At 32.8% G+C, this 27169-nt stretch overlaps 1 protein-coding gene across 2 annotated transcripts in view; it reads left to right on the forward strand.

Moving 5' to 3' along the window:
* Nucleotides 1–18765, forward strand: part of LOC127709948 (uncharacterized) — a 67788-nt gene extending 49023 nt beyond the window's left edge. For both annotated transcript variants that reach the window (XR_007985869.1, XM_052215652.1), the window contains exons 2-5: nucleotides 11926–12003; nucleotides 15070–15247; nucleotides 17378–17460; nucleotides 18472–18765. Coding sequence is in view for 1 of the 2 variants with exons in the window: in XM_052215652.1 (XP_052071612.1) it covers nucleotides 11926–12003; nucleotides 15070–15247; nucleotides 17378–17460; nucleotides 18472–18575 (443 nt within the window). In the remaining variant the exon portion in view is untranslated. The remainder of the gene's footprint in view (nucleotides 1–11925; nucleotides 12004–15069; nucleotides 15248–17377; nucleotides 17461–18471) is intronic.
* Nucleotides 18766–27169: the final 8404 nt, after the last annotated feature.

The following is a 27169-nucleotide window of genomic DNA, read 5'->3' on the forward strand; positions in this document are numbered from 1 at the left end:
GTTCTTAAGCTAATGATAGTTACGTTTATACTGATATGCAATGCATTGACAAGGAAGTGGGATGTTGAACTTGCTAAAGTTTCATCAAGTCAAGTATGTGTTTTAAAATTAAACTACGGTAGAATATATAGGCGGTAAGGCTTGTAGTACTTTGATTTATGCAATTTCATGCAGGATAATCGCTTTTTCTTATGTTCATTTTTCATTAAGATTTGCCTAGCTGATCTACTAGATAAATACCTTAATAATTATAACAAATGTAAGATATTGATGTATATCTTTATTATATGCAAAAGCTGTTTCAAAAATTGTTCCAGTTCCAGGATTTGCGTTTCTTGATATGATTTCCTACAGTGAAGGTTCTTGCTTACAATGAACCAATGAACGTGTAGTATCGATATGTTCCACTTGTCGTAACCACAACTCTGCTGTCTTTTCTGCGATTTTAAAATATCTTGAAAAATAGTAGTACCAGTTTAAATAGAACATAACATTTAAAGCACATAGTTGTCAGCGATTGTGATCTCTGGAACAGGTCACGGTGTTTGACACAGTAAGATCGTTGTGACACAGTAGAGGTACGCATTTATACTTTTACAGAGATTATAATTATTCGCTAATAAAGCAAGAACTGCCTAATGATGTTGGTAACATAGTGTATCCCCTGTATTTATAAGCGCGGTCGAGTTGCTCAATCCCATTTTTTGTGTAGAATCTTTGTGGACTGTTGTAAATGATTGAGTTGATTATCATCGAACCTTTTTACCAGATGGCCTTTCTTGTGGATGTTAATTATTCACTGAATATCTTTCTAGATAATTATCTTTTAGATTGATATTCTTCAAAAAAGTCATGGCATCTTCATAAAGGAAAGTACAATTAAAGGCTGGTCGAACATTTTCTTGTCTTTCAAGGTTTTAGGCTCTTAACATATTATAGATCAATATCACAGGTTAGACTCCTCGTTACAGAAAAAGATCTTTAAAATCTTTCACCTTAAAAGCTTTTCCATCATAATATTTTCTAAAGAGGCATACGGTTGTACAATTTGCGATCACGCGATGACACTTTGTATTTTCGCGATCCTTCCCTATGCAGTCCATACGTTTTTCCTTCATTTAATTTAAAACCTTATCACTCACTGCATATCATATCTTCAAAAAATAAAAGCAAATGTCTATTTTAAACAGGCAACAGCTGCTTTATATCATCTATAAACCTATAGATAAAAGTTTCCTTGACTAGTCATTTGAATCCGATTAACAATGTATCATGTATCCATGTTGGTAATCAGGAAGATCTACGAATGTCAACACGTGACAGATAGATTTTCAATGGTCCAAATTCCTCCACATACTAATTTAGTTAGTTAATGTGTTCGTATACGATCGTATGAATTGGGGCAAGAAAACATCAATCAAATGAAAATACGTAGAAATATGAAGAAATTTTGTTTCTGAAATAATGATTTAAACATTACAAAAAAAAAAAAAAAAAATTCATGCCCCAAACGCATGTGGTTTCAATTCGACAGGCGCTTTGAATCGACTCTAGCGAAGGCAATACAACATATACAGTAAGATTCAGACAATATGTTAAAAGATGGAGTATATCAGTAGGAGTATAACCATATGATCATGACCATACGCGTATGTTCCAAATACCCATATGGTCCGGAACATATATACAAATATTGTTTGTGACGATCCAAATGAGTCTGAAATTACCCGATATTTTCTAAGAGTAGTTGAATAATATCAATAAATGGAACTCCAATCCTATCTTTTGCTAAATGTTACATTTTTTTCTGTTTTTTTGTCCCATTTTTGCTAAATTTTCATTTAAGTTCGCGTAATTCCTCTCCATAAATAGAATTCGTAAAATAATCGCCTTGATGATTAGAAAGGTTTTAACTTTTCTGAACGCATTGAATCAAAATATACACAAAGGAAGATGCACAATGATTGGGTACATGTACTCTAATTAGTTGTTTGGTTTATGGTGTTGAGCAAAGTTGGAAAATTAGGAAAATATCGATTAAAAAAATAATGATATAAGTATTTTAAATATTTAGTATTTTTATGATGCAATTAAAATGCATAAACAATATTTTAAAAATAAATGTATACACTCCATGACATAGTGTACCAAAGCTACAGTTCTTTTTTTCACATATTTAAAATATATGAAAAGGGTGGAATATCGAATGTCCAGCTGCTCACTCCTGCTTCAAAAGGATAGAACTGGCCCGTCCCCCTTTCATAAACATTACTTATCAAACAATATTCGAACAAATATATACTACTTTAACATCTACTTTTATTCATACCTTGCATATTTTGCTTCAATCCTATAGATATTGATAAGCATTTGTCTTGTTTTTAATTGACTATGCAGTGTACATGATATATTTACATAAATAATTCTTATTTCTAATTAAAAGTTTTAACTGTGAATAACATTTTAAAGGCTGGTCACTCAACTTCTATCTTGTCATTTCATTTTCATTTCTTCAATTCAACAGCTTTGATACGTGAGCAATTTTATTTCAATTGTTTAAAAAAAATATGCATATTAACCTAAATATATAAAACAAGGCTCTTTTCTATTCGAATAGTCCTGTGGTCTGTTACCTCATATGCAAAGCTTTCTGATGAGTCCCATTGCATAAAATCACATTTAAAAACCAGTGTGAATGGGACAAAACTGACAAGATTAAACAAAAGCTAAATCTATTTATTGCATTTTGATATCAGTAATTAACTTATTCTCTGATATTCTGAAGTATTAAAGATGCTTTTTATATTTTTACATCTTGGATTAAATGCTAATTTCAAAAGATTTGACCAACTTTTTTTTGACTTATTACCTTTAAAGTTAAAGCCATAAGTAACTTCAAATTAAAAAAAAAATGAATATGTTTCATATACTTGAATGGCTAAGTTTTACTATAAAACAAGTGTACTTGAATTTTCTTGTAAAAGAAAATCCTTTATATTATCACAATTGTCATAAATGTATTGCTATTGAATTATTGTTTTCCCGTACATTAATTCGCCAATATTTTCCCGTATGCAGTGACCTCAACTACGACCTTACGTGAGAACCTTGGCCACCGCTCAGCGCAAGTGTGAGGGGGAAAACCATGATCAAAGAATGTAAACAAACGTGCACTGGAAGTTAAAGAACAAATTAAATACAACAAATCATTTAACAACTATTAAGGAAAAGTTTAATTACCAAATGGGAACGCATTGAAAATATAAAAACATATATCATGGCTCTTGCAATTCACTTATTTGTCTCGTGCTCCACATACTCTGTGATGATTTGTTATCAATGTCACGATCCGGTAAACTTCGGCAACAAACCTGACAAACTCGAAAGTTAATTAGCTTGCGATCAACAATCCCTCAATGAAATATTATTTGTCGATAATACGTTATAGATTCGTAATAAATATTAAAAACAAACGTACATAGAGGACTTAGTTAGTATATATGCCTGCATTGGTTCAATGATTTCGATATCATTAAAATTTCAAGAAACTCGTTTCATATGACTTTAAGCTTGGCCTTGGGAATCTAAGCATGATGAAATAAAATACCAAACGAAAAGCCTACTAATGAGTTCCGTTGCAAATGATCATTTTTTAAACCGTGTAAATTGGATGAAACACTCAAGGCCAAACAGAAGCTAAATTTATTCATTACCTTTTTAGTATCTTTATATAAACTTTCACTGATATTCTGAAGCGTTAACACTTTTTTCTTGCATTAAATTCATAATCCAAAGATTCAATAACATTTTATTTTTTCCATTTCAATCTTTTAAATTTTAGTTTGGTCTAGGGAGATTAAGTATGACAAAATAAAGGTACAAAATATTTGTAGAACCACAACAGTCCTTGGAATTTTTAAGTGTTTATCCTAAGAGTTGTCGCTCAGTGTTATTATATGGGACTTCTTGAAAGTTCTGTATCATTATATCAATGCAATTTGATTGAGTTAAGCCTTCAAATTGATATTTTATAGTGTGTCTTTCTATGTTGTGATGTTATACTATTGTTTCAGAAAAATGGAGAAGGTTTGGTACCATTAAAACGTTTAATCCCGCTGCAAATGTTTGTACCTGTCCTAAGTCAGGAATCTGATGTACAGTAGTTGTCGTCTGTTTATGTAGTTCATACGTGTTTCTCGTTTCTCGTTTTTATATAGATTAGACCGTTGGTTTTCCCGTTTGAATGGTTTTACACTAGTAATTTTTGGGGCCCTTTATAGCTTGCTGTTCGGTGTGAGCCAATGCTCCGTGTTGAAGGCCGTACCTTGACCTATAATGGTTTACTTTTATAAATTGAGACTTGGATGGAGAGTTGTCTCATTGGCACTCATACCACATCTTCCTATATCTATAAAACAGTGTCCAGATTCGACCATCAGGAAAAAAAAAACAGAAATTTATTTTATATAGACCTGCCAGCTCCAAAGTATCCCAAAAAAAAACAAATTGAGGAACACATCATGGCAACAGATGTTAACCAAATCGTATGACTTCTTTATGATTTGAAAGTGATAAAATTTCACATGCAAATAACCTAACAAATCACAGCAACAAATCACAAACAAATTGATTCCAATTCATAAGCGAATCACAAACAAATTGTCAAGATATCGTTTTGAAATCATTAACAAATCAGAGGTAATTTCTTTCCTACTTCCAGCAAATCACAAACAAATTGTTTGCAAATTGTAATGAAATTATGAATAAATTGTTATCAAATCTTTAACAAATCAGAAGTAAATCATATTCCTACCTCAAGCAAATCACAAACAAATTGTTTTCAAATTATGCAGAAATTATCAACAAATTGTTATCAAATCTTTAACAAATTAGAAGTAAATGACATTCCTACCTCAAGCACATCACAAGCAAATCGTCAATAAGTTGACATCAATCATCAATCCACAGATTAAATCATTTACATCTAGATCATAATATAGTTTGTCCCTGAAACCTACAAACTTTGAAGTGCACTTGTCATCATTTTACCTTAGCTCTTCCTCCCATTGTTAATGGATTACTATCTCTGGTTGCCATGAGGAACGAATTGTTCCCTCTGTGAAAGGTTTCTCTTACTTCCTCCGAATATTACTCTAACGAGATTTGACAAACACATAGGCAACCACGTTTACTAGAAGATCTGCTAATGTAGCTGTTACCCTACAGCCCTGGACCTCCCTAGTAAACATCATGAAAAATTTAAACATAAAACTTGCCAGTGAATTTTGTCTGCTGACTCGGGAAGCTAGTCTTTAATTGCATGTCTCGATATGTGTACACTTCTTTTACATTTTTTTATTTTGAAAAATTAATTATTGACAGTACAAAATGATTTCGAGATACTAAAATACACTGTTTCCGAATTGAAAAGGTCAACACCTTTAATGGGGCGGCTTAGTACCGAAATTTGACAAAATCATGCAAATGGTGATACAAGCATAGGGTTTTGCACATACGTTATTTAAGGTGTAATTTAGCATTAAAGACGGGTAGTCAACATATTTTGAATTTTTTCACGGCGGCCATCTTGAATTTAAAAGTAACATCATTTTGCTCAATAGTGGAGATTGAAAACAGAGCCACACCTTTTTAAACGTGATAAATGATGACAACTATTTGAAATACAACAAAATTACCTGAAATAATGTAGCATTCTACCATATTTTCCGATGTATTTTGTTCAAACAGCTACAGGAACACAATGTTGTACAGGTCAAACCAGCTTTAAAACACTTGCATCTACCAGAACAAGTTTTCTTGCATCCATATTTGTGTAACTCCTGGCAAGATGCTGCAATGGCTGCAAATTGTGTCCAATTGGGAATCCACAACCCATCTGCGGTCTCCTTAATCCATTCTCTATCGCGCGGACTAGGTAGATGTTGTTCATGTGTGACTGCATGTTCCCATACATGACCACCTTGATATGCAGCTCGTTTGGTGTTCTCAAGCAGTGCAGCTCTGGTTGGCGGAATCGTGTCATACAGTCTTTGTTTGCGTGGAAACAATTCAAGCCTGGATTATTGATGTCAAATGTTGTTGTAGTTCTGTCGTACATAACCACATAACCACAACAAATGATCTATCAACTCCATATCAGCTTCATCGAGCAATGCAGGTTTCTTACTCAATCGCCCAAAAACCTCGTTTACGTCATCAAATATTTCCCACGTCTTCCATGTCGACTTCTTTCCCTTTATATGAAAAGCGGAGACAATGTCACATCCAGAGACAGCAGGAAAAAATGGCAAAGCCTCTGATTTAGGACCAAGAGCATGATCAATTTCGTGAATCGGAAGCCATTGCAGGTCTTTTCCTTTTCCGAATGCAACCTAAAGTTTTTCTACTTGTAGTGTCTTGACTAGAGACACTGCCAAAACCACTACATCAGTGTCTGAGCTGATTATCAGTTTCGACTTACACCCCCTTTCAACTGCACTTTTGATATGAAAAAAATATCCTTGTGTCTGCTTTCTCGTGATTACAAGGACTGAGCTCATCATGGTCATCATAAGAATTTGTCATAACATCTTCGCCTTTTGTCCCAAAAATCATTTTGAAAGATGGAATCGACCAAATTTTGATCGGCAAAGAAATGAAACAATTCCGTCTTGTTTATTATATTTCCACTCTATGGAAGATCGACAAGCTTTCGAAGTCTTACTGGTGCCCACAACTTTCCGCCTGGTTCCAGCGCCCCTCACTTTACTTGTTTGTGCTTTTAGGCTGTCTCCTATGTAAATATCAAATATAATGTCTACTCTTGAATGTTTTGAAGTAAGGTGGTTAATGTACGGCAAAATCACATCTTTCGCGTATTCATCAAAAGTGTATGTTCTGCGCAGTGGTCTCGAATTTACCATAGCCGCACCATCAACTACTATCATGTTTGACTGAGGTTCTTCTCTTGGTAAATACCCCTTAGCTTCCAGAACTTCCAAGAGCTGTGATTTAACACCAATATTTATTTTGCGACTTTGAGACAGTGAAGAAGGGAATATCTTATTTTCGTGACTGAAAAGCTATTCCAAGTCACATTTTCTGCTTTGAAAGGATATTTAAGGTCTTGAAAACAGACTGCAATCTTCTCGGGCGAGGTCAAGCTTGCTTTTTGTTTCACTTGAACTTTTCTTTGGTTTGCGACTGAACAACAGAAACTTGTTTTTCTTAATAGGTTCATAAATATTTACCTTGTTTTGCATTCGGGTTCTGACGTCAGCGTACTGATTGCATCTAGTTGTTTAATTTGCGACAGCTTCCCTGTGTCTGCTTGTACAATATCATTACTGTCTATCTTGTAGATATCTCAAGAATCCTCAAAAAATGGATTTTCATTATCATTCATGACAGTTTTTAGTCTTTTCACTTTGTCAATGAAATCTCGTTGCATTGACACAGAATTGCCATGATGCCTGTTCCTTCTTCCAGACGAACATTCTTCAAACTGGCTTATCAGTCTACTGATTTCTGGTCAGGCTACCATCCAACGTCTCAAGGCAGCTGGATCCTTGGTTAGCCCTACTGCACCCCCATCACCTTTAACAATAGCAATATTTTGTTCATGAGCCTGGTCTATCGCCATGTTTGAGAAAACAAGATTTGATTTTTTTACAGTGAAATGCCCTTTTATGAATTCTCTGTAAATATCTGGGTTTTTTTGTTTCCAATGAAGCCATATCGCGAAGGTGAATAGAAAGCCATCTAGCATAATCCAAAAAATATGGGATCAAGGAAGACAACGCTTGTTTGTAAAGCTCAAAATCTGCCTCTCGTAATGATCGAATGTTCGAAAAAACCAACAAAATGAGGTCTACCTACTGTTTCTTTCTTCACACCATAGCATAAAATTGTTAAATTCTATTGATTCATCAGGATTTTCGTTATGACAACTTTCATAAGCAGACATTAGTAAATCAAACAAAACACATGCGGTTACTTTGGGGTATTAGAACTTGATAAGAACTATTCTGCAGTCCCAGAGGACGCCACATCTGCTACTGACAAAGCCTCGATCCAACCGCTATCCCACAATAGATCACCCAGAACTTTGAAACATGCCATTTCAATATGTAAGCCCCCCAAACATAACAACGAATTTGTTTTCACCGTATTCATTTTGCCATTACCACTGACTTTGCTTTGCAAAAACAAATAGCGGTTGGTCTGCTGTAAACACTGGAGTTTGTCTAGGATTCAAAAATGACACAACATATCTCACCTTATCCATCGAATGTTTTATGGTAGCAACTGAGTGAGCCTGTTCCTGCAATATGCAGGTAAGACTCACTTCAACAGTCGGTCCACGCTTCTCTGAAGAATGAAATGATGACCATGAAATATTTTCTAATGTAATATCTTCACCCGTCAACCTAACCGTATTTAACCACTCATACTCTTTCTGTAAACTCATGAATAGATATTCATTGTTTACAATGCCAGTTACATCCTCGGGTAGAATAAAGGGTTCTGGTTTGTTTTAAGAAATGCAGGTTTCATATTCATATAAGCACCAGTGAGTTCAGGTACCTTTTTAGGATTTTGGTTTACTTGTAGGTAATATTATTTGATCTCTTCTAACGCCAACATTTTCTTTCATTGGATGTTGAAAAATAGAGATTCCAGTCCCATGAAAAGATGATTTCGATGTTGTTGAGCTTGGGTTGTGGTCTATGTTGTCGACCGCAGCTGTAGTAAACACTTTGTCCTTTAATAAAGGCGGATAAACCACACCCTCATTCAAATAACGTTAAACTACAACTTCACCTAGTTCACTGTTGAGTTGTTATTTCCAGTACCCGATCATAAGAGATGCATAAGCCATGTTGAAAATAATGTATCTATAAGCTATCTCTTCCTGGTTTTTGCAAAGAGTAACAGTCCCAGATACACACAAAATGGTATTCCACGATCAGCTGAATGTTTGTGTTGTAAGGGAACCTTCTGGGTGTCTGGATGGTAATCAAACATTAATAGTTGGGCCAGAGCAAGTCGGTCTTTGTGGGAAACGTTGTCTAACTGCGATTTAATATCAGATCCATTCTCTATTATTTTCACCAACTGTAACAAAGGAGATGGTATGCTGTCATCGATATTTTCAGAGACCAAGAATCCAGAAAATGTTGTCTTCCTAGTAGCTAACTGGCAGCGAATCATTTCGGCCGTCTTTGCCATATGCATGGTATCATTGTAGTCACAAGCAAACGCGATAGCTGATTCTATATCTTTTTTTTATCAAAAGGACATATCTGCCTTTTGTGCGTGCTTCTAGTTCTGGTATCTTCTGCAAAAGCTTGTCTTTCAGGCGCGTAGAATGTACCTGTGCAGAAGAAGAACCAAGTTGTGTCAATCTTTCTTCATATAGGTATGCCAGGTCTGCTAATCGAAACACCACTGACTCTTCAGAATTTCTTCGAGTTTCAATGATGTATGTTACTAGCTCAGCTAATGCATTTTCTTTCATCATATTTTCCTCTTGAATACGACTGTTTTCGGCCTCTCTTTTTTTTTGCTCTCTCTCTCTCCATTGTATACAGCTGCGAGACAAGACGGGTGATACTTCATTTCTTGTGCTATGACATCACCACTACTTAGTTTTGTCAACAGCTGTTCATCCTGTAGCACTGTTGCACAATCCACTAATCGTTGGTTCAGTCCTCTCTCAAAGCGGATAAAGGCGACTCTTTATCACAAATGAAACATTTATGCACATTTTCAACGGGATCTGGTTGTTGGTCTTTCGAACGAGGAGTACTTCTAAAAAGTTTATAAGACTTACATTCACTAGAACTTCCAGATGGCATTGGTGACATATGGTGTATCTGGGCTCTCTCAGGTTTTGTATTGTTAAAGAGGGATATTTTTGCCCAACATTTCATATCCTTCATCTGACGATTTCAGTAGGTCCGTTGTGTCTTCCTGACACAAACAACATTTTGTTCAATCAGTTTCCTAACTATCTGTTGAGGAAACTACAAGCGAATTCTTTTCGCCATTTCAAAAATCAACTATTATATAAATAAACTAAAGTGATCAACAATGCAACGATAGAACAATTACGCAAATATTGTCTTAGTAAAATATCTTAACACTTCTGATATTCAAGCCGAGGGATTATCTTTTTACCACCTGTATAGCACTTTGTTTTATGGGATACAACTGAATTCGGTTAACCCAAGTACAAGTTTGCATACATTCAGCCAGTATCATTGAATTCCCGTGCGATATGTACACCATCCAGAGGAATAAGCCCCTTCTCCTTGGCTCAGCTCTCCCGCGTTAGCACATCCTTTCTATTCAGGTACGCCTCCATGACAATAATTGGGGCAATCATGAAGTATTTGGGAGCACTTTAATCTTATAAAGCTGATACTGGACTCCATGCCGAGATTATCGGCAGTGATTAATACCAGTGTGCCCTGGTAGTGCAAATAAATCACTCTCTGAAAGACTTCTAGTGATAAGTGATGATGAACATTAAGTAATGACTGGTAATGAATGACATTTGACAAAGTAAAGCAACATCACAATGGAAGGATGCCAAGCAATGGTTAAGGACGGACAACAAGTAAAAGCTTAACATTTTAATTAATTATAAACAAGGTCCAAAGACCAATCCCAAACGATGATTCAAATTAATAACTATCAAAGTACCATGATTTAAACATTGGCGTGTGGTAGTATGGGTCAAGTGTAAGATATTTAAAAAACCGGAAGTGAGTTATCAACCGATATTTGACCGAAAGTGATGTTTTATTACTACAATAAGACAAATTAACCTTCATTCACTCAATCTAGTAACATTTTATATAAAATACAAGCAATATGTATGCAAAAGGGAACATACATTTGATGTGTTTTACCTAGATAGACGCTATTTTGAAAATCAAACATGGCCGCCATGATCGGATGTATTTTTTTCGTGGCTGTCCCCTTAATATGATTAAATACACATAAAGGCATGTTCTTACAAAGTTTCACGCTCGTATCACTATTTACATGATTTTTGAGGTTAGCTGCTCAACTACTTTGACATGTTTGAATAGTAATAATTGGGTGTGTGAAATTATAAATAAATGACTGAGATTCCTTACCACTGTCATCATTGATAGTATATTTTATTCTTCATCTTGCAGTCGTCTTAGTTCGGTTAATTTAGAACAGTATTTGTTATTTGAATTTGATCTCAACCGGAAGTCAGATTTATACATAAACCCAGAAAATCCGAATGCAACACAATTGTTTTCATTGTAGCAAATCATCAATGAATCACACCATGATAGCTCACAAAGTTATCAAATCATTTTCAAATCATTGCATATGATATTCTAAGTAAAACAAATCATAAAGAAATAACACCATTTTAGCGTACAAAGTTAACAAATCTTTTTCAAATCATTCCATACGATATTCTAAGTAAACAAATCATAAAGAAATCACGTTAAAACAGAAACAAATTGCTAACAAATCATAAAATTGAAAGAAATCACAAAGAAATCAGTTTGGGGGAATTTTGCGAATTTTGATTTGTTTATAATTTCGTTAATCAATCGCAAGCAAATGGCACTAACAAATCGCAGAATCACGATTTGAAAGAGATCTGAATAAGATTTGAAAGCAATTTGTTTATTTATGTTTCTGTTTGGGATGATTTGCCCATCCATCAGACTACACAAGTCTGTGTCCACACTTGTTATCAAATGACTAAAACATGTATTTATAATTTTCTTTTTTCTTTTTTAAATGTAATCAAGAAGTTGTCAATTGCAACAGCTTTAAAAAATAGATAACGCAAGTAAGAAATTAATGTATATTTATAGATAGCACATCCCCTTTATTTACATTGTCTACTGAATTTATTTGATACAGACGTATTGTTAGGAGCAAGCAACATGCACACAAAAATGTTGGTATATTTGATGTTCTTCATATTGGAAATTTCTGCAGGTAAGACATTATTTTATATTTCTTTTTGTCAAGTGAACAATTTTTTTTTGTGAAATATATGTATTTAAAACTAAAGTCAAAATAAAGAAAAGATATTATATACTAAAAAAAAAAGAAATCGAAATATCCATGATTATTCTGTATAAATCACCCTTTTATCAAGATATTAAAGAATAATTTGTTCTAAATACGAAAAAAGATAAAGCATGAGGTAAAGATGGGATGGCTTTCTAATTCTTACCTAATTTTTTACTTCTTTCGACCGGTTGATTACTAGTATTCTTCTCATAATCAATAATTGGTTTGTTTGATCTTAGTTCTTCATTGGTCAAAATTCAACTATGATGTCAATTTATTTTGCTTTCCTTTGGATTTGGTATTGTGACTCAACCTTGCCCGATGACATCACATATAAAGAACACATGATTTTGCAGATCATTGTACATGCTGAACATTGCTGAAGAGGAAAGCAAAAATGTGTCGCCAATAAATCATTAGAGAAACAGATTCCACCGAGTATCTATATTGATTCTACCACTGTATCTCGTGTAATACGATATTTATCCTCTCTCTACAGTAAAATTTCAATATTCAAAATGCTCGGCAAGCCTCGCGTTTTCAATTAAAAATTTGACTGTCGATGCAGTGGTAGAATCCTTAATATATAATCCCGGCGAGGGAAGAACAAAAAAATTGCGAAAGCAAATTTACAGATCTAACATTGTTGGACTGATGTTTAGACGAGTTGTATATATATATTGAGGTAAATTGTATGGCTTTCCAAGTACTGTTTCGATTCCTAACATCACTGAAGAGACATTAATTGTCGAAATCCGGATATGGTGTACAAAAACCTTTGCACCTTTTGTTTGCGGTATATCATCTTTTCCGCAAGTTTATTGTTTTCTGTTTAGTATTAAATTTATAATTAAGATCCATTTATTACATCGGTGATCCGTTTATTTGTCAATCGCCAATGACAGTCAGTAGGGTTTAAGAACATTTGTTGTTCGACCTGTTAGTCAAATGCGTTGTGTTAAAATATACTTTTTCACTTTTTTGGTCTTTATGAAAATGTTGTTTGTGCTGTATTTAGACCCCTCTAACAAGAAATTTGTTTTGCATGCACACGTATAAAAATTGCGGTTTTTATCCAACGTGATCATAGGTTTGAACGTTGTTTTCAATTTGTACTTGTATATATATACATGAATATATACATAATTACTCTAAATATCAGCACAACAATGTTAAATCTTTTTTCCGCAAATTTTTGTTCTTCCCATGCCGGGATTCGAACTCATGCTATTGGGGTATCGTGACAACACCGCCTGCACTGTGTCCAGCGCTATAGACCACTGGGCCACCTAGAATGAACTAAAAATTCAGCTTTCGGTGGCCTAGTGTTACCTTTTCTCGTCAGTAGAATCAAGAGTTGTAACACAGTACATGTTATATTAGACATGAAGATGGAATTGATATATACATATATATCAAATTTACCTTGGTCCCTACTGTAATTGTACGTTTTCATAAAAAAAAGATGCTAAACATGACGTTGGACAAATGTAATGTCCAGCAAATGGCATAAGGATGTTTGTTAGTCTTGTTTTTTACTTGTTTGTTAGATATTCGGAATCCGAAGGTTTTATCCATGTGGTGCCATTAAAAAAAATTTCCCACTCACTCCTGCTTTTCTTTTCATAATTCAATAACCTATAGTGTAAAAAGACATTTTTGAAAATGTTATAAAATCCTTGGTACTTTTTTCATATTTTTTTTTTAAAGAAAAAATGTTGGCAATGTTAATTGTATGAAAAATCTAGAGAGATTCATTTTCCGACTAATTGTCAATGGCTTATATATCAACAACAAAAACACGGACCTTACATTTTTTCTGCTTTTTTAGGTTCATAATATATATACTATCAATTCATAACCGTCTTTTAAATAGCTTGTTATTTTAAAAAAGAGTAGCGAACATCCTTAATGGAATTTCAAGTAAGTGTATTAATTCAAATGCAATAGATATAATCCTAAAGTCTTTAGACCAATCACAGCGCTTTCAGTTGAAAGGATGAACACTGAAATTTTGAATGAAAGATTTAAGCCATTTGTCGAAAAATCTATAATGTCATTATCAGGTTGTATGAAGAATTTAAATGAAATACTGTGTTCAAAAGTTATTCTGTAGACGTTCCTACCATTTCTATGTATTTTTACATCCCTCGCTCTAAAATGTGAAGATTAGAACGTTTGGTTATGAAGGTTAATCTAATAAAAAGCGCGTCGAGAGCAGAAACTATTTAAAGAGCTATTTTCATTAACGATCATGCACACTTTTCGATACATTTCGTTGTTGAGATGGCGAATCCTTATTCCTATCAGGCTCATGTATTATAATCCCATTTGCAACGGCGAGATCAAATAACTATATTATTTTTCTTAAATTTGGGATGTTACAAAATTAATTGAAGTTCTTGGTAAATTAATCGAAAAACCGAATTCAAACGCGGGTTATAAAGTTCAAGTTTTTGGTAAATTAATCGAAAAACCTAATTCAAACGTGGGTGATAGTAAAACAAAATTTTATATGTTTAAAATAATAAATTAAAAGCAATAAAATATATACGGTAGCCATAAAAACACAGTTTTGAAATTTGACGAATATTTGACGAAATGCATCAAAATATATGCTGAATGACAATTTTAATTCTGAATGACATCAAAAATATACTGTAGCTTTAAAAACACAGTTTTGAAATTTCACGAGTATTGGACGGAATGATCAAAATATATGCCGAACGACAATTTTGATTCTGAATGACATTGGAGTTTTTCATGGCTGTTCTAATGTAGATTAATTTCTTATTTATTGAATTATATTGTCAGTTATACATTTATCAGTTTACAAAGTATATGGAAAGTCAAATGTAGTATTCTTAATGTAACAAGCTAACATATTTCAGCAAAAAAATAAAAATAAAAATAAAAATAAGAATAGATTTAGAGTTTTTCTCATGTTCATATATTCTATTTTCCTGAATCACCAACTTCACATTCCAGGTATGACAGAATTTCCTTGCAAATATCCCTGTTCATGGCGCAATAAAACATTTATTGTGTATGAAGACGGACAAACCAGTTCTGTTTGGGAGTTTAGTAGTGATGGTCAAACAAGTATTCTTAATAACTTTCACATATTACTGTGTTATCAAATAACAGAGCGCTTTCTTATTCTAAGGTATGTTAATGTTTATATTTTGTGTTCCTTGATGTTGTGGTTAAGTCTAAGTCATTAAAGCCGTTAGAGCCATCTGGCCTCTGAAATTGAAAAAAAAAAAAACGATCAAATTCCTCAATACTTTGACATTTGTGCTAGTTCTATTAATGAATGAAAAGGTTTTTAATCACTATAGAACAAAAATGCCAGTTGTGATGTCACTATGAACATATAAATTAAACTATAAATGCTTAAATCCAAGTCATTTGGACACTGTTGTCTAATATAAGGGATAGTAGTCATATTGGAAATCATACCTCATTTCCTTCTTTTTTATTGTTTAAACTAATGGTCCATTAGATAAAATTTCATACTAGATTTAGAGTTTTTTTTTAGTCATTTGGATTATTATCTTTATATTTTAGGACAAAAATGTCAGTGGTCTATCACCATGATACCAGAAATAGGTTAAACTTGAAATATTTTACCTAAATACCTAATTGGAATAGTTTTTGACAAAACTGGAAATAGACTTCGCTTAATATTTTGTACAGTCTGACTAAGGCCAGCCCCCACTATCCACTTTGCGTTACAAACGAAAGTGGATAGTGGGAGCTGCTTTTAGTCAGACTGTATTTTGTATTCACATTAATTTCTTTGTTTTAGACATTGTTAGACATCTTGAAGAAAAATATAATTTTGGGGAGGCCATATGCTGATATCTGGATTTTAATATCGACATCTATCAACGAAACTAATTTTGGCAAATTTTTATTCAATACAAGGAGTTTGATGCTCTGAACCAAATAGTTAAGACATCATCCAAATCTGTGAATATTGATTAATTACAGAGTATTGTCATTTGAAGATCTGAAAGTTTTCAATTGATACATCAATATTTTGAAATACTAAATATATATCGAATATTTCTGTTGACAAAAAATGTGCAACACGAAGTTGTTTATTTTTGTAGTTGAACATTTGTTTTATTGGTTTATTATAGGTATAACAAAATTACAAAGTGGATAAAAATCTTTTACAAAATGGAAAAAAGTGGACAGGTCGATACCATGTTAAAAAATAAAACATCAAAAGACAGTTCGCACAAATTTCACAGAAAAATTAAAATTCAGCAAACCAAAACATATAAAGGTTGGTCTTGAAATGAAGTGCATTGGATGTATCGTCTGCCATATTGACCAGTGTAAGAAATCGTCATATCGTGGGAAATCATTGAAATTAACATTTAGTAATTAAAAATATAAAACTTTATAGTTGTAAGAGCATAAAACTAGATTGAACATTTCTACGGATCTTCGTCTTCAAGATTTATTTCTTGTAGTATATTTAACTGACATCATCAAATTCTTTAAAATACAGAAATGGTCATGTGTGTATGTTTGGTTTGAGTTCTTTTTTTTTTAAGGCAAACGTTGATTCGTTGGCTTACGGTAGATTCTAATTTTTTCATGGCAAACTAAAGGAATGTACTTGTGTTGCTGGAAGGGAAAAAACACGCCAAGGATTGCAATGGACTGCTATGCGTTGTTTATTTTGTGATTCTATACTTTTAGTTCCTGTTTGTATCTTAATTCCTTTCATTTTTATTCGTTATGAGATGCTTTTAATGTCTTTTTATGACTAACGATTTTTCAACTGCCACTTTGGTAACTTTTTTTTTATCTAATTTGGTTTTCCTTGCTCTCAAATAATCTATTTAGTAATTTTATATGTGTTGTCATAATGCCTTTTATTTTAGATTCATGGATTTCATTGCCTCTGGGTATCTTATAACGCATATTTCCTGTAATAATAGAAAAACGTGCTCGAAGGAGGTAACCATTATTCAAAACCTAGCCATTTCACATCTTTCTCTCAATACTCTCTTTTGACCGTTGATGTTATAAACATATTTACTATATTTACGTCTGTGCTTTTCTTATAAAGGGTGAAATGATAAACAATTTATTATGTTGTTTCAGTTTCCAGAATCAATTAAAGACCGAGATGAATATTGATTGTTTTTTTACTGTTTCTGTCATTTTAAAAGTGACAGTAAAAATAACAAAACAAATGTTTTATAAAATCATGTTTAAATGGTCATGTTACTGTGATTTGAACAAGAATATAATAGAATTTACAACTTTTCAGGGAGAAGGGTTCTGAAAAATTTCTTTGTTACCCGATCTTTTATGATATTGCAAGTCCTCTGAAGTTTCAATATGCAGCAGGAGGTATGTTTTATATGTTGTTGATCATCTTGATATATTATAAGATTCTAAAAGACTATAGATTACTTGTTACATTTTGGTTTTTTAATACCAAAAAATGTTTTGATAATACTTTTTGTTTGTTTTCTGTCATATCAACATAAATACTTATAAAGATAAACCCCAATAGGACATACATGACAATAGACTTAATCAGATTGTCTATCTTTATATCATTTGCATATTGTGATTTGCTTGATATAAAAGTGAGGAGATGTGCAATCTTTGCCAATGAGGCAACTATCCACCAGAGTCCAAAAATGTTATTTCAAGCAATAGCAATTCACCGTACGACCTTCAACGATGCACAAATCACATATCGTATACATGGTAAATTCAGCGATAAAAAGATCCGACATGACAAATATGTAATCAATCAAAGGAGAATACCACCCATATCTTATTCGATATCATAATCAGTAGCAGTATGCAATGTAGAACATAAACAGTAATGTATTGCACTAATAAGCGATCACACAGCAAAGCAAAATACATCTCATCCAACATTCCTTTAAACTGGTTCTTGCTAGAACAAACCAAAATAATTTCCAGTATCCGATGGATTGGAATTTGATAATTTCTTTGATCACAAAACAGACATGATATATAATTTATCTGTATTTTATGATTAAACGTTATTCATTAACACCCGAAATTAAAACAGTAGGCTGTAATAACCCAATGGGATTTGGTAAAATGTATATATAATCTGAGACAACTCTCCATCCAAGTCACAATGTATAAAAAGTTAACAATTATAGGTCAAAGTACGGCCTTCAACACGGAACCTTTGCTCACGCCCAACAGCAAGCTGTTCGAATTCAATACAAGATGATAGTTATGGGAAAAACGAAGAAACCTAACAAAATATATGATTTTGTTGATTCGATGTGTATGTCGTGATTCACATTCTACTAGGTCATTTACACAAATATAGTGTTAAAGCTTTTTAAAAAAGTATTGATACTCTTCCAGTTGGTATAACCATTAACAACCAGACAGGAGAATTGACTGATTTATGTGGAATTTGTGGCGAAGGTGACGTTTACGAAGCTGTAGCTAAGAACAACCCTTGTTAGATCTTTTCCAACATTCAATTGAATAAGATTATACAGACGAAGAACAGAAAAAAATTACGGTATTTGTTTTTTGTAATTTTTTTTTTGTGTCATTTTTTTGTTTTTATGGTTCATGTTTTTTGTCATTTTTTTTACAGATTATTGTTGGTTTCTCTTTAACCTTGAAGTTTTGATTGTCCGTTTGATATTTATCGCCTCATATTTTGTATGTATTGTGGTAATTGAAATTTTATCATACTTTTCACTATATAGTTTTACAACCAAAGCAATGTAGTCAAGCGAATACCTAACCGTCTACTACAAATTTCCTATTTTGTATCCTGTTCACCCGTTCTTGTTTACTTCATTACTATATACAACAATGACGGAATCTTTATTTTTAATGAGCCACTCGAATGTCATTGGTGGAATGGGAACTGCTTGCTTTTATAGCGTATCACACGGATTTTGTTGGGTGTGTGCTCCTTAGTCTTTAGTTTGATGTTGTGTAGAATTTTTCTTTATGTTTTCATTTTGTTGTGCAATTGAGTTATACCTACCTTTCATGTCATAAACTATAAACAGGCATCTAGAAAGTACAACAAGTCTAGAAAATTATTGTTTTTTCATCCAGAGAAGAGAACATACATATAAATAACTTTTAGTCTTTAGTTCAATGACGTCACAAAAAACTTAATAAAGAAATGAAATATATTATCTGTGCCTTCTGATAATTCATCTGACTTCTTTTGCAGTATCAGGATCTCCTCCAACATGTAAGTATATTATTCGTTTAATTGAAAAAAAAAGTGAGTAAAAAAAGCTAATTATAATTTTGTTTTGAATATGCAAAATTAATGTTATATGTATTTTTTTATAATTATTTACGTAATTTATGATATCGTTATTGTTTTGTATTAACCCACATCGAGTGTTGTCAGGACAAATTCTAGTGGGTTCGATCCCCTGTCATGTCAATCCAAAGATTTGTAAATTGGTTTTTTGCTGTCAATCCGATAAACACAAGGCGTTTCCTTGTCAACGCACCGCATAATGTGTCCAGATAGGGTAACATGTATCCCACGTGTAGGTATAGTACACATCATTTTAATATTCGTATATAAACAATAACATGGGTTTCCTGATATGAATGTACGTGTCACTGGATGTCAGCCATCATCCGATCAATACATTAATATAACTGTTTATTAATTAATGTCTCTCTAGAATCTCGTATGATTCAATAAACACATGATTCCAATACAACACTATTGCAGATTTTATTTATCTTTCGAATATACTTTCAGCACCTCCCGTAAATTCTCTTGCTTGTAATAGACCATCAACATGTACCTCTCCACCTGGTACTGCTTGTAATATGAGTGATATCATTCCACAGGACTGCCCAGAAACCACGACTGAAAGTACGACAACCACAACTGAACCAACAACAACAACAACAACAGAACCAACGAATACTAAGAGTCACTGTCGAAAGAAAAAAAACAAACATACCAAATGAGCTATGTAACTTTATAATATGCAAATATATTGAATCCAATAAATTTTCAAGGAATATGGCAGTTGTTTTTTCACTTGTTCCGTTGATTGATACCGTTTGATTTTGTATTTTGTTTATGGATTTCCTATTTTTGAATTTGCCTTGGGGTTCGGTATTTTTGTTATACTTTTTTTCAATGATATGGTCAGTTCATAGTGATCGTTTTCTTAATGTTTTTCTGTTTCTTTAATTGATATATGTATACGTTTGATGTAGATGTCAGTGTACAAAACACGTGTTTTTTGTTAAATGCATGTGACGAAATTAAATGTGGATGGTTTAGAATTCAAGATAAATGTGGTTGATTTGTGCAAATAAAACATGAGGATTGTTCAGTGTACATGGCAAATATATATTGCTTAGTGCTCAAATGTGGTTTGTTATTTGTATTTAGAAAAAAGTGGTGTTTTAGTACACAAGACACGTATGAATATTTTGTGCACGTGACAAGTGTGTTGTGTTTAGTGTTATGTTTCGTTACACCTGACACGTATGGTATGTTGGGTTCACGAGAAGTGTGGTTTTGCCAGTACACATCTCACACATAATTATTTTAAGAGATCATGTGCTTGACAAAGGATGTATAGATGTATTTTCTCCAATATGCAGACTGGTCTGTATAATTTGATATAGCTATTTTATAGTATTTTTAAAGTAGTAAGATTGTAACCATTACACGATGAAAATAAGAAAATCCTTTCAAGATAGTTTTCGAATTTAGGAATCGATTCTTTGTGATGAAGAATGTTGCTGATGTAGATAGAATCGATTCCTAGATTAGAAAACTATTTTGAATGGACTTTCCTATTTTCACATTGTAATTGTTACCATCCTACTAGTTAAAAAAGACGAAAAATTGCTACATTTGTACAGACCAGTCTGCATATTGGAGAAAATACATCTTTACATCTTTTGGCAGGCGCATAATCTCTTAAAATAATTATGCATGTAAACATAATTTCGCTATATTTTCAAATCCGTCTGTTTCTATTGTCTGCTACAGTTACATCAAAACCATTGAACTGAACAAGCATTGCAAGACCATGGAAAATTCTTAAAATACCCTCTGTCATGTTCGTGTATTCATAGCCCCTCTACCAATGCATTTACTAGCGATCTAAACGTAATTCAAAATGATTATCTCCGGAAAATGATATCTCATGGGCCTAAATGTAGAGAGTGCCAACAAATCAATTAGAATCATAACTTGAAGATAATAAAGGATTATGTTGCGGACTACGACAGCGCATGGGCAAAACTTGACCAGCCACTATGTCAGAATGGGGGAACACAATAAGGTCTTTGATGCAAAGTCGAATATACAAGTTGACAAACTTTGTATATGTTCGAACTAAGCCAGACACATACGCTGGAAATGTCTATTTTATCTTCCCGATAAGTAGCTGTTTCATCGAGTGTCTTACAAAAAAAAGATTAAATGAACACTTTGGTCATATTAAGTACAAAAACATGAAAAACATAACTTCTGATAAGGATAAGATCTTGGCAAATCTCAAGTCCTTCATTGACTCATTGATTACTCCATGTAGCAACAAATATGAGCTCTTAACTTGTTTGTATTTGATACTCAAACTTAACAAACCTCCATACAAACAAGGGTCCATTACCGGCTCATCTACACACTCTATCAAAAACTTGTCCGTTAGATTTACCAAACCGTTGTCCGCAGTGAAAAAGGGATTACAGAAATATCGTGATATTGTTTACTCGCGAAGTGGCATTAACCATGTGTGGATTATTGAGAACTGTAAAGAACTTCTGAACATTTTTTATATCACTGTCCTCTGAATTATATTTTCACGAAAAGGGTTACCATACGCTACAAATATATTGTTTTTGGATACAATACAGCATATTTTGCTAAAATTGTAAACCGAGGATACTCATTGAGAATATATCTGTTGAATTTGAGCTAGAAGTTTCCATGAGTTGCTGGTTTTCCTATGGGGACATACTGTGCGCCTTTTCTTGCCGATATTTCTTATGTTTATATATATGAGTCAGATTTGCGCCAGACACTTGTAAAAATACGAAAATCAAAGAAAGACGCTATTCCATTTGATTTTACACACAGAATACTTGATGACGTTCTTTCCTATAACAATCCAAATTTTTTGATTGGGTTCATTAATATATACTCCTGAACATGAGATGAAAAAAAATTAGACACAACTTCTTCCTCCTCATTTGTTTATTCCTCGAATTTAACTTCAGTGGTTATCTCAGTACCAGAGTCTTTGACAAACGCGAAATTAACATTTTTCCTCAGCTTAGCATCAACATACAAACTTCCATGGCATATGGGGCATACATTTCTCAACTCATACGATATTCCAGAGCTTTCCGCTGCTACTCAGACTTTGCAAAACGTCATTTGTGCTCGAGGAAAACAAAATATTGAGCCATGGTTTTGTCACAGAACATGCAGAACGTCTTGTCTTTTTACCCAAAAGTTATCATAAGGTACCAAGACCTAAAATATAAATATTCAATGTCAACTCCTCAAATATTAGAGGCTGGTTTTGGATTATAGATTCTTGGTGATGACGTGTGTCATTTTATTTACTTCCATAGTCATGATAGTTGTCCTTTAATTTGTCTGTGTACGATTATGTCCCTTTTGGTCGTATGACTTCCTGCGTGGCTCGGTATTTGTCCATTAAGTATCCGGGTTGTTGTTGTTTGGCGTTTATGATACGGTTGGGTCCGGGGGAGTGCTACAGACGCAAGAAAATAAGGATAAGACCCTAACAGTGTGGACAGAACGTAATACGTCTGTTGTAAATAATAGCGAATCATTTAGCTAGTTTGTCATCGGCTATCGATAACAATGCATTTACGCTTACACAGTCTGTCAGAGGCCTTCCAGAGGAGATGTCAATAATCACTTGTTTCACATTTCAATACATAAAATAAAACTTTCTTTCAACAAAATTTAAAAGGTATTTTTTTTAAATATTCTTTTTACCAAAATTAACATTCAACAGTTTCATTTGAAAGAAGAATAAATGTGCAGAGCTAATATCATTGAATTAGAGAAACATATATTAACACATTTCGATTTTAATTATAAATATTTCAAGTGTATGAGGTTATTTCACAAAATATATTTCGGAGATAAAACGCCCCCTTGTTGTGAACATTTCAGAGTAACCTACCATTTACATTGTATTCAATGTACAAGATTTATGTGTGCATAGAGCTCAGGATAATGAAAAAAAAAAAAAAATAAACCAACATTTTTTTCCTTTTAGCTGGACATTTTTCGCATTGCCCATCATTTGAATTTCTGTAAAGGAGAAACCGGTACATTTTCGTATGGGTAAGGCTGTCGTGGGTCAATTCGTATAAAAAATAGAAATGGAAAACGAATGAAGAAATTGTAAATCAAATTAAGGAACAAATTAACAAAAAAAAATCCTTTTTTATTACAAGGTCATATTTTGCTTTCAACTACACGTAATATGACAATCACTTTCCCAATTTTACTATATTGCTGAGAAGTTCATGCGACTCCTGTTTTTCAAACTTGGATGCATAACTTGTGTCTTTTGGGGTTTTTATGTCGTATTTCAATAGGCTGATTCTTAAACGAATACATTTAGTCTGTTTATTCATCCGTGTGGTTGTAGTTCGGGTATTTCGCTTTTTTTTCTTTAAAGAAGGTCCGAATTTTCTTTGTTTATTTATTCATAATATTAGTGGATATGATTCGAGTATTTAAAGCACTTTTTTCATATATATAGCAACGAAGTAATTTTTCGTGAATTTGAGCACAGAAATTAATATTTTATAAATTTATCGAATTATGACTATTGAACAGCAGTATACCATGTATACTACTGTTGCCTTTATTTATATCATTAATGTAAACACAAATGAAGAAAAAGTAAGATAAATTTGTTTTCTGGCAATGTGTTAACAGTTATGTTGCATGTCATGCAGTTATTAACATCTGTAAACATATAGTAGTCCATCTTGCATTGCAACTCATTCAGTGGATTGCCCAGTTTAAAAAAAATACTTTGATTGTAAAGAAACACTGATACATGTATTGGAGAGAGCATTAGTATGCTACATTTCATTATACGGATATGTGATATGTTATATATTACATAGCCGTATACATGGTATAAGTAAATGTATCCGACCTGTTAAATGCAGATTTTGGATCACAACAATCTAATTTAGAATTGTACATACTTTTTTTAATTTTTGTTTTCATATCTTTTCAAGAATTAAATAATGTGTTTACAATATCTTTGTATTAGAAAAATAAATGAAAGCCTCATACTAAACTGATCAATTTTAACACATAGGTTATTACACTGTTACAGGTTTATGTTTATATAACAACCTACACATTATCAGGTGTTACAGTTGAACAGCTCTCGATTTTTTATTCTAATCGGAACATAAAATGTTGGTTGTTTATATGAAGACACAAAATAAGAAAAAGTCAGATGAATTCTCTTTCCGGTTAACTGTGAACATTTTAGTTAATGGTCACTGAAAAAAAAAACAAAAAAAAAACAAACAAATGTTCTCGGAAAGTGCGTAGTATACATATAAGGAAAGTAGTTTTATACCTAGGATTACACTTAAACTTACGATTACAGTTGACGAAAAACAAGGGATCATCTCAAGATACAAAAAACAATAATGGAGATACAAGGTAAAAACCAAGATGTTTTTTTTAGTTATGTAAATAAGTCTTTTCGACGACACACTAATACAGCGCATCTGTTCATAACAGATTCGAATTTCTGTAATGGATGTCACCAACAAATCCCCAAAAACTTTGTATATTTTTTTCAATTCTCCGTTTGTGCGTTAACGTCTATTTAATTATTTACACTTCCTCTACATATTCTGGGGTTTTCGAACAATCTGGTGTCTTGTATACGGAGTCAATGCTTGACTTCTGTTCGGATATATTTTGTCGCCCGTCAAAAACAGCAGAGAATTATACGCTTTCCATGAGAAACATAGTACTTCTCTGTATGTTAACGTTCCAAAATTGTGTATTAGATATAGGAAGATGTGGTATGAGTGCCAATGAGACAACTCTCCATCCAATAACCCTGTTCTAGTATAGCAAAAACAACAAAAATTTCGTTCAGAGGGTACTCTATAAACGGTCCACGGGAAAATATGATTTAATCATGTTAATGATTAAACCCGCCGCAGCGCAGTACTTTTGAAATATCAATGTCCTTCGTTTTCACAATTACACTTCTGTATCCGCAACTGCTCCATAACCGACTTAAATAGTGTTTGAATTTTTTTAACAATTTCTTCTCGCCTGCTATACCGTAGCACCTTTTATCCTTTTCCATCAACGAAATAATTATGCGGATAAATTTTGTGTTAAAATAGACAGTCATAATTGCACTCTATATAACAATTTCAAGAAAATTGTACTGGCCTCGGATCATGATGTACTTCTCATGCTTCGAGCAGACAAGACCCATCCACGATCGTGGGAGATGAGTATCCACACCGTGAAAAAACGTCCATACTCGAATGATTCTCAAGATTTCTATAAAAATATACAAAAATAAATAACCTAGAACCCGGTCATAATTTTTCCTGCGTCGCTGAAAGCAAAAGCAGGTCTAGTAACCGATTTACTCTGTATGTCCGTCCATCCGTCCAAAAGAACTTGGATAAAAACTTTCCTCAAAGTTTTCTTGGCTTCTATTGAAGAGAATGTTTTATATTTGGTCTGCAGCTTGATAATTATGGTCTGTAGCGTGTAAGCAATTTTGACATCTGCCACGCAGTGACTTCCTGTTTTACGGTAGTTTGAAAATTTACAACACTCATTGAACAAGGAAAATTCTCTTAAAAGGTGTCCTGCCTTCATTGTAAGGGAAAACTGAAGGCAAGAAACCGTTTACGAGATTTGTCCTTGTAAAATGAGTGTTGTAAATTTTCAAACTATCGTAAAACAGGAAGATATCATAAAATGCTTCAGTATACATCCAACCTCAATAATTTACATGCAGTGACGCAGTCGAGGCCTGGTAGTGGTTTTGTTTAATTTGAAAAGATAGATAGTAAAATTCCAACTATTTGACTACACTTATTTTACATTTCAACAGAGCCTGACGAATAGTTTACATTATATATTCGACACAAAGTTTTCATACAAAACCTTGTGTAAAGCCTGCTTCGGAATACGAATTTCTGTCAATATACTAATCATTTTTATTAATATAAAATAAAACATTATATAAATGGATTGTATTTTCTTCAATAAAATAGTTTTCTATTGATTTTTGTAGAATTTGATAGCAGACAAAGACAGAATAAGGATTGATTTCAAAGGGATTAAAGAACAGAATGAGGTATGATTTATGGTTATTTTTTTAACTTTATTTTACATATGAAGGTGAAAAGATTATTGCAAAAATTTAAACTACAAAAAAAAAAATTACCATGTCAGGTAGTTCTTTAGACTAGAATTATTTTTTTAAAAGATAAGCATGATAAATTACTTTCATCTGGTCCATGAAAGTCTGATACAAATAATTAACTAAACATTGAATGGCTAATGAGTAAAGATAATTATTTTTCTAAAACTGAATTCTATGTTTCTATGTTTCTATTTTACATGTTTTAGGAAGGTTTTATATATAAATTATCTTGTAGATGTTCTGGTAAATAGTAATAAAAGATGGCAAAAGAATACCACGTGGGTAATCAAATAGACCCCCTCCATAAAAACAGATTGGGATCGATGGTTAAAGGAAGGTTGAGTAAATAAAGTTTGTAAATATTTTCGTGAAACATAAAATTCAATTTATCTTAATACATAAATACATGTTAAAGGCCGTGTATTTTGCAAATAATGGAATCGACAAATGATTGATATTTCAATTGGCATATTTCTTTTCTAAGAAATTATTAGAGGAAAGGGGATTTTTAAAAGCTGAGAAAGCTGCACTTGAGGAACAGTGCACAATTTTCAAGAAACAAGAAGAGTTAATTAGATTACTAACTTAACATTGTGACAATTTATAAAACA

This window comes from Mytilus californianus, unplaced genomic scaffold (assembly GCF_021869535.1).
Source record: "Mytilus californianus isolate M0D057914Y unplaced genomic scaffold, xbMytCali1.0.p SCAF_7, whole genome shotgun sequence".
Taxonomy (NCBI): Eukaryota; Metazoa; Mollusca; class Bivalvia; order Mytilida; family Mytilidae; genus Mytilus; species Mytilus californianus.